Source organism: Nannospalax galili, unplaced genomic scaffold (genome assembly GCF_000622305.1).
Source record: "Nannospalax galili isolate Female #2095 unplaced genomic scaffold, S.galili_v1.0 scaffold384, whole genome shotgun sequence".
NCBI classification, from domain to species: Eukaryota; Metazoa; Chordata; class Mammalia; order Rodentia; family Spalacidae; genus Nannospalax; species Nannospalax galili.
In genome coordinates, this window is record NW_008352648.1 from 3,047,891 (window position 1) to 3,057,116 (window position 9,226).

The 9,226-nt window shown below is 39.7% G+C and overlaps 1 protein-coding gene across 1 annotated transcript in view; it reads left to right on the plus strand.

The window, feature by feature from the left end:
- Positions 1-4,083, plus strand: part of March5 (membrane associated ring-CH-type finger 5) — a 32,375-nt gene extending 28,292 nt beyond the window's left edge. Inside the window, exons 4-6 of the mRNA XM_008849605.1 lie at positions 1,609-1,792; positions 2,303-2,469; positions 3,321-4,083. Of these exons, the coding sequence (XP_008847827.1) occupies positions 1,609-1,792; positions 2,303-2,469; positions 3,321-3,437 (468 nt within the window). The 3' untranslated portion in view covers positions 3,438-4,083. The remainder of the gene's footprint in view (positions 1-1,608; positions 1,793-2,302; positions 2,470-3,320) is intronic.
- The last annotated feature ends 5,143 nt before the right edge of the window (positions 4,084-9,226 follow it).

The window sequence follows — 9,226 nt, forward strand, 5'->3', positions numbered from 1 at the left end:
TAGACCAGGCTGGCTTTGAACTCACAGAGATCCGCCTGCCTCTGCCTCCCGAGTCCTAGGATTAAAGGTGTCACACCTGGTTCTCTGTGATGTGTTTAGAAGGTAGTATCTGAGCATATTTGAACTACCATTCTAGGCCATTGGTTTTTTTTTTGTTTTGTTTTTAAACAAGGTCTCCTATGTAACTGAGGTTACCTTGAATTCCTGATCCCCCTGCTTCAGCCTCCTAAGTGCTGAGAAAAGTTTGTGCCACCTTTTGGCAAAACTCTAATTTTTTTAAAAAAGTATAAAAATAAAGGTTTCATTATGGCGTTTTCATATGTATATCATGTTTTGTTCTTACTCATTTGCTCCCCCACAACCCATTACCTTTCCCCTCCTCTTGCTAGCTCTCTTTTCTCCAACTAGTCCTCCCTTCTAATTTCAAGTTTATATGTATGGGAAGGGGGTTATGTGCACATGAATGCATATGCCCTTTGCAACCAGAAGAAGGCATTGGGTCCTCTGGAGCTGGAGTTACAGGCTGTTATGAGCTGCTTGATGTGGGTGCTTGGAACCAAGCTCTGGTCCTCTGCAAGAATAATATGCCCTCTTAACTGCTGAGCATCTCTCCAGCCCTTCATGGTCCCATAGCTTTAAAAAAAGGATAATAGAATACTTAAGAATAAACCTAACTTTAAGACATTGACAAAAGCAGTTGAAAAGACATTAGAAGATAGACACATCCCCTACCCCCATGATCCTGGATTGGTAGAATTAATATTGTAAAATATATGTGTTGGCAAAAACAATGTACAGATTGAACACAGTCCTCATCCAAATTCTAATGCCTTCACAGAACTAGAAAAGGGAATCATAAAATTCATATGGAAGCATAAAATCCCTGGATAGCAAAAGCAATTCTAAGCAGAACAATGCTGTGTGTATTCCAATACCTTATCTCATTACACTACAGAAACCATAGTAGCAAAAAGTATAATACTGGCACAAAACAGGCATGTATACCAATGGAGTAAAATAGAAGACCCAGAAATAAATTCATACAGCCACAGCCACCTAATTTTCAACAAAGGTGTCAAATGTAAGCATTGGATATATGGTGCCAAGCATTTGTAATCCTAGCATTTGAGCAGTAGTGGCCTAGCATTTGAGCAGTAGTGGCAGGAAAATCAAAGAGTTTAAGGCCAACCTCTGCCACATAGTGAGTTTGAGGCTGTCTGCTTGGGCTATATGAGACCCTGTCTCAAAGACCTGTGTGTAGTGTGCACGCTAAAGTCAGGGGCAGGCAGATCTCTCTGAACTCAAGGCCAGCCAGGGTTACATAGTGAGACCCTATTTCAAAAAGCAAAACAACAACAATAACAAAAACATACATTGGGGGAGGAAAAAATAACAGCTTTTCAATACTGGGAAAACTGGCCATCCACCTATTGAAGAATAGAAAGAACTACATCTTGTAAATAAATCGAGACTTAACAGCTGTCTCATTGTTTTTTAGCCTTTTATTTCTGTATTTTGAAATTGTTTCCTATAAAATGAACTGAGCTCAAATATGCACCATTTCCTTAGATATAGAAGTAATTCTAGCAAATGCTATCTGCTTCACAGGTTGTAGGCCATAAAGAAGGGCTGGATGTTATGGAGAGAGCTGACCCTTTATTCCTTTTGATTGGGCTTCCTACTATTCCTGTCATGCTGATCTTAGGCAAGATGATTCGCTGGGAGGACTATGTGCTTAGACTATGGCGCAAATACTCAAATAAACTACAGATTTTGAACAGTATATTTCCAGGTAAGACCTTGAGTTGTGGCTATAAAGTACATGTCCAATTGACCTGTAGAAGAAGTATAACATGCTTTTTTCTTTATTTTTATTTTATGTGTTTGAGAGTATTGCCTCGTATGTAAGTACACCTGTGTGTTGTGCCCTGCCCTTGGAGGTCAGAAGAGGACATCAGATTCCCCTGGAACTGGAGTTAAGGATGGTTGTTAGCTTCCATGTGGGTGCTGGGAACTGAACCTGGGTCCTCTGCAAGAGCAGCCAGTGCTCTTAACCACTAAGCCATCTCTCCAGCCCCAATGTAACATGCTTTTTTACAAATGTTTTAAGGTGCTGGGTGTGGTGGTGCATACCTTTAGTCCCAGTAGCTGGGAGATAGAGCCAGGCGGATTTCTGTGAGTTCAAGGCCAGCCTGGTCTATACAGTTCCAGGTCAGCTGGGAGACCCTGTCTCACAAAAATAAATGTCTTAAGTTTAGCAAATCTAAGTATTAGTACTAACATGCTGCATTTTTCTCTGTAGGAATTGGTTGTCCTGTTCCTCGGATTCCAGCTGAAGCTAATCCTCTAGCAGATCACGTCTCTGCTACCCGAATTTTGTGTGGAGCCCTTGTCTTTCCTACTATTGCGACAATAGTTGGTAAACTGATGTTCAGTAGTGTTAACTCTAATTTACAAAGGACAATCTTGGTAAGATGGCTTTAATATTACTTGTTTCAAGTGGCTTGAGTATCAATAGTTTTTGTTTTTAAAAGGTAGAGAAACTTTTTATAGATGCTTAGTTTATGGTTCCTATGCCTGATTCCTCTGTCTGATCCCACTGTCATCTCAGCTTGAGGGAAATTTTAAAAAGGGAGTCCTGCCGCTGCAGTTCTGGCCTTCTGTGGGTAGTTTCTCTTCTGGAATATGTAGGAGTCATTCTACCTATCCCTCTTGACAGCTGGATTAGAGCTTCAATAGGGTCAGACTGTCTGGTTCAAATCCAAACACAGAAATAGTCTTTCTGCAAAGTGTAAGTCTAATTCTTTTCTCTGCCTGTATAATGGAAATAGTAACTACCTCAGAATACTTGTGAGGATTACATGAGATTAACTCTTAGTTCCAGGGATGTACCTCAGTGGTAGACTACTTGTTTAGGGTGTACAAGGTTCTGAGTTCGATCCCTAGCACCACCACCATTTAAAAAAGAAGATGAAGGACTGACACATAGCAAGCAGTCATGTTGTTTACTGTTGTTCCCACTTGCCCTCTCTGTTAGCAGTACATGGTGCTCTGGCATGCTTTTTGTATCGGAACAGGTGTAGAGCTACACAGAAGGAACATTACTCAGAGAATAATGTGGAAGGCATGTCTTCCTCTGCTGCCTTGGAATGTCTGCCTCTTTCCCAAGCTCACCCTCTAATAAACCAAGAGTGTTTCACTTGCAGTTAGTTGAATTTGTTTGGCAGCATAGCCTGCATCTTTGTGATAAATATAAAGTTCTTTTTCTTGTTTCTCTAAACATGCATTGTAAAAAAAATTAATTTCCCTTTTTATTTTAGGGTGGAATTGCTTTTGTTGCCATAAAAGGAGCATTTAAGGTTTACTTCAAGCAGCAGCAATATTTACGTCAGGCACACCGCAAAATCCTAAATTATCCAGAACAAGAAGAAGCATAAAACTGATTTCTGGTTCTGAGGCTTTTCATCCTTATGAGTCTGTTGTGTTGTTTTGATTCCATCATTAATGCACTAGTGGAGACTTGTGATAAGCTACTGCTCCTATATTTTTAAGAAACATAATAAAGCACGTAGGGCAGGGAAAATCCTCTCAGTAATCACAGAACTAAGGATGTGATTCATTTTCATTGTTTGTCTGTACTACTTTTATGGCAGTCAGCTAAACCATTATCTTAGCATGGTAAACCTAGGTTTGTTCATATTTTTCCAGATGAAAATGTAAAGAACAAACTGTATAAATATTAAACAATGGACATGCTGTTTTATTCTAATGCCTCTTTTGTATATATTCATGTTCAGTGTTTTCTTAGAAATAGCAACTCAATGATGGTATTGTGAGGATTTTCCTCACTGGCATAATTTGATTACATGCTAAACAAGAACATATGTTAATATGAAGAATTGTAAATTAGTTCTGAATAACAAACCAAAAAATGTATGTAAACATTGAAATGATGATCTGAACAAAAGAGATTTTGTTTCCTTTTCCTTAACCCATGTGACATCCTCCAAAATGTGTAGAGTAAATGTTTCCAGGGCTTCCAGATCACTTTTTCACTATTAAATTTTATTTATACAATGTTGACATCTCATAGTTCATAAAGTAATTTTGGTTCATGTAATCGTCTCTGTGTGTGTGTGTGTGTGTGTGTGTGTGTGTGTGTGTGTGTGTATGTACAGAGGGAGCAGAGGGAGGGGAGGGGTAGGAGAAAGATCAGGTCCTTTTCTCTCTCTTAAAAATTTAAAATTCATATTTCTAGAAATTAGAGGTGCCATTTAATAAGTTAATCAGAGAGTGACTTACCAAAAAAACAAACAAAATTATGTTACTCTTTTATTGATTCAGTTATTTAGGTTTTTTTTATTTTATGTACTCTTTTTATTTTATGTGTATGTGTGTATTGCCTGCATGTAGGTAAGTGCACCCATGTCCTGCAGGGCCCACGGAAGACAGAAGAGGCTGTCGGATCTCCTGGGACTGGAGTTATGAACAGTTGTTAGCTGCCATGTGGGTGCTGGGATTCGAACCTGGGTCTTCTGCAAGAACAACCAGTGTTCTTAACCGTGAGCCATCTCTCCAGCCCCAAAGAGTATTTCTTAATCACTTCCCTTTCACCCAGCCACTGTGCAGGGTACTATGGGATATAGTGGTGAACAAGGCTAACTTGTACCAGTTCTTACAGAGTTTACAATCTATAGAGTAAGCAATGGTAAAGCAAGGTAAGGTCTTGAGTTCTTTGTTTATATCAGTCAGTGAGCTAATTATGAATACAAGAAGTTGTAAGTGAATATTGAGGTAATCATTTTTTGCTAATTCAGTTAATAAGGTATCCAATTAGGATATCTAATATTTTTAGGGTGTTTTGAGTCAGGGTCTCTAGTCCTATAGGCTAGCCTCAAACTTCTATTTGAGGTGACCTTGAACTCCTGATCCTCCTAATTATAGGCATGCACCACCACACCTGTTTATGTGGTATTGGAGACTGAGCCCAGGGCTTTATGCCTGCAAGGCAAGCACTCTGATGACTGAACTACATGGACAGCTCTATTTTTAGATTTTGTTAAGTTTTATGTGTATGAGTGTTTTGCCTGCATATAATTATACCATGTGCATGCAGTGCCCACAGAAGACAGCATCAGGTCCCCTAGAAGTGGAGTTACAGATGATTGTTGGTCAACATGTGAGTGCTGGGATCCAAATTTAGACCCTCTGCAAGAGCAGCCAGTGCTCTTAACCCCTGAGCCATCTCTCCGACCCCCATTTTTAGTTTGTTTTTGTTTTTATCTTTTTGAGACAGGGTCTTCTGTAGCCCCAGCTGGTCTGGAGCACACTGTGTAGACCAGGCTGGCCTAAAACTCACAAAGATCGGCCTGGCTCTGCCTCCCGAGTGCTGGGACTAAAGGCATGGCCAGTCTCCTTTTAGTTTTTGTTTGTCATATTGATAGGGCTGACATTTTAATGATCGTTATTTAACTAGTTTCATATTCATTTTCTAAAACTGGTTCTTTAAGTTGTGTTTAATAGTGACCATTTTAATGTTCAACATTCTGAATGTTCTTTCAGTTCTTTTCATTAATTCAAATGAAAATTTTTAAATTCCAGAGATCTTAATTTTTTATTCATAATATATAATGCATGGAAACAAATGTTCCCCCCCTCACTGCGAAGTGGTTACTTCTCTTTAGAAGTGTAGCAAATATACATTGAGCTATGCTAGATTGTAAATAGTACATAATAATTTTAATAAAGACTGGTATCTTTGTAGGATGAATGTCTCAATTTTCAGTTTTATGGTATTTTTCTGAATGACTATTGAACACTCAAAATTTTTAGGCAGAAGGGAAGATTTGAGTAAACTTTAAGAACTGAAGTACTGAAGAGGAAATACTGATTATATATAAAATAACTTAGATAATGTAGCTGTAATTATGAAATATATTGGCTTCTTTGATTTCCAGTATGGAAAGATATATTAGACATTTCCTGGACAATTTTGTTAAATGGAGGAGCTTTTACAAAGGTATCCAAGCACTCAGTTCCCCATGTTCTTTAATGTCCGAGATAGGGAGTGACTGCTTGGGTTTATTAGCCTCAAGGCCCATGCAGGCCAAACAACTAATCCTTTGGGGACAGGAGGTGAGGATTTCTAGATCTTTGGGGAGGGAACCACAAGTGCCTGGGGACCAGAGTGGCCTCTAGCCCTGTCATTGAATAACTATGAAGAGCCTTAGTGGAAGAAATACCAAATGCCAGTCTCCAGAAGGTGGCTTAACCAACCATAAAGTAACAAAGCCTGGCCAGACTCAAAGCTGGATGGGCCTTCATTCAAATCCTAGTTTGAGTTTTAATAACTATGTATAACCTTGACCAAGTGACTGTTCAGCCAGTTATTTTCATACCTAAAATGCAACTAATACTTGAACAGTTTCTGGGATTAACAGAGAAAGGAACAGAGGCCATTTAGGTTCCAAATGCTTCCTAAAGAGTAGCAGTAGTTTATTAGACAGTAAAGTAAAAGGCAGTAGAGGAAGAAGAGGAGATGGTAGGCTTTAAGGATGTGTGAGTATAATGGTCTCCAGCTTATTTTCATACTGCTTTTCTGTTATTTCTAGAAACTTTAATGTTTTAAACCTTTTTATAAAATTCAGTGATGATTGGTAGAATTCTATTTATTGTGGAAGTTAATCTCTAAGTGGCTGAAAATATTGTTCATCACACAATTATCAAATAACTAAAGAATATATAATAAAACATAGTGACTTCATTAGTCACTGCCTTGCTAATTCCGCTGTAATTTTTTTAACATCTTGTTTTTAATATAGAAAACTCAATATTGGCTGGATTTGTTTGAATAAAGAATTTTTATGTTCTCTAGGTGTATTTTTGTCTTTTGAACCAATCCTACGTTTAATTTAAAAGTCATGGTTACCAAGGTTCAAGCAAGACTTTGTTGTTTTGTTTTGTTTGTTGTTTGGGGAGGAGGGGTTTGTTTGATTTGGGTTTTGAGACAGGGTCTCACTATGTAGCCCTGGCTGGCCTGAATCTCAAGACCAGATTGGCCTGGTGGATCACAGAGATCCATCTGCCTCTGCTTCCCAAGTGCTGAGATTAAAAGCCTGAACCACCATGCCCCACCAAGGCTTATTTATATAAAAGTAATTTCATTGTTTTTTAAGATTTATTTTTAATTATGTTGTTCTGTGTGTGGGGATGTGCGTATGCAAGTGCAGGTATCTGTGACCTCCAGAAGAGGGCATCAGATTCCCTGGAGCTGGAGTTACTGGCAGTTGTGAGCTGCCTGATGTGTGTACTGGGAACCAAACTCGGGCCTTCCACAAAAGTAGTACTCTTAACCACTGAGCCATCTAGATGGGAGTTTCTCATTATGTAACCCTGGAACCTGTTATGTAAACCAGGCCTCTAACTCAGAGATCTGTCTGCCTCCCAAGTGCTGGCATTAAAAGCAGGTGCCATCGCTCCCAGTGCTCTCTATTAAATTTTTATTTATTCAGTGTGTGTGTGTGTGTGTGTGTGTGTGTGTGTGTGTTCACCTGCATGCCATGATGTAGAATTCTGAGGACTTTTGGAAGTGGTTCGTTCCTTCTACCATTTTAATCCTGGAGATTAAACTCAGGTTGTGACAGCTGGCATCAAGCACCTTTACCCACTGAGCCATCTCACCAGCCCTGTAGTTTTAAAAACCTATAGAGTACTTGCCTGTGCTGCATAAAGTTGTGAGTTCAATCCCCAGCAATGGATAAACTGGGTGTGGCAATACATACCTGTGATGCTTGCACTTGGAGGTAGGTACAGGAGGATCAGAAGGTCAGGGTTACATAGCCAGTTTGAGGTCAGTCTGAGCTATTCGAAATTCTTTGTGTTAAAAAAAAAAAGCCATAGAATTTGTTTTAATTTTATATTCAAAGTAACCTAAAGACACAGATGTCTTCTGAGATACTAGGAACTTTAAAATTTTTATTTCATGTGTCTATCTGAATGTATATAAGGGCACCACATGTGTGCAGTGCCTTCAGAGGCCAGAAGAGCATCAGATCCCAAGCCCCAATTTTTGTTTTTGTTTAATATTTTATTTATCATTTTAATTTTATGTGTATGCATGCATTGCCTGCATGTCGGTAAGTGCACCTGTGTCGTGCAGTGCCCACGGAAGACAGAAGAGGCTGTCGGAGCCCCTGGGACTGGAGTTACCAACAGTTGTTAGTGGCCATGTGGGTGCTGGGATTCAAAACCGGGTCTTCTGCAGGAACAACCAGTGTTCTTAACTACTGAGCCATCTCTCCAGCCCCATTGTTTTTTTTAAAAAAAAACAGTTTTAGCTGGGTGTGGTGGCTCACACCTTTAATCCCAGCACTTGGGAGCCAGAGGCAGGCGGATCTCCGTGAGTTCGAGGCCAGCCTGGTCCACATAGTTCCAGGACAGCTGAGGCTGCAGGAAAACCCTGTCTCAAAAAGACCAAAAAAAAAAAAAAAAAGTTTCATTTAGCCCAGGCTGACATCAAACTTGCTATGTAACTGAAGCTGACCTTAATCTCTTCATATGAAACATCTTCCAAGTGCTGAGATTATAGGCATGAACCACCAAACCCAGCTAAAGGCCCTTGCACTAACAAAGATGAGTTCATTTGGTTCTAAGTCACTCCACTGCCCCTGTCTGAGATACACACTAAAGGGAGAAGTGGATTTAGGTGGACTTGGATGCATGTTCCAGTTGATGATTAGATGCAAGGCAAATTCACTCCTAGACCTTCAACTTCCTCATAAATAAAAGTGAAGATTATAATCTTCTGGGTTATTGTGAGGATTAAGTGAGGTGACTTTCTAGGACATCTGGAGACATGGGTACACAGTAGAAATTTGTTTGCTGGTAAGCTCTCTGGTCCACTGGAAACAAAATTGCCCCATTGCTGCTCCTCTCCATGCACATAAGAAATCCTACAGGCTCAGAACACCTTGTCTTGTTTAATTGCCTGCCTGAACAAAGGAATTAGGGAAGGAGCACATATAGAAGCCTGTGGAAAAGCAACCACCCTGCTGTTCAGACCCTTGTAGCCTTAAGCATTTTAGTGGTAAAAGTCTGCTCAGGTTACTATGAATCAAAAGCAGAGGCTGGTGGATCTCTGTGAGGCCATCCTGGTCTGTAGTCTGCATAGTGACTTCAGGCCAGTTGGGGCTACAAGGAGACCCTGTCTCAAAAAAAAAAAAAAAAA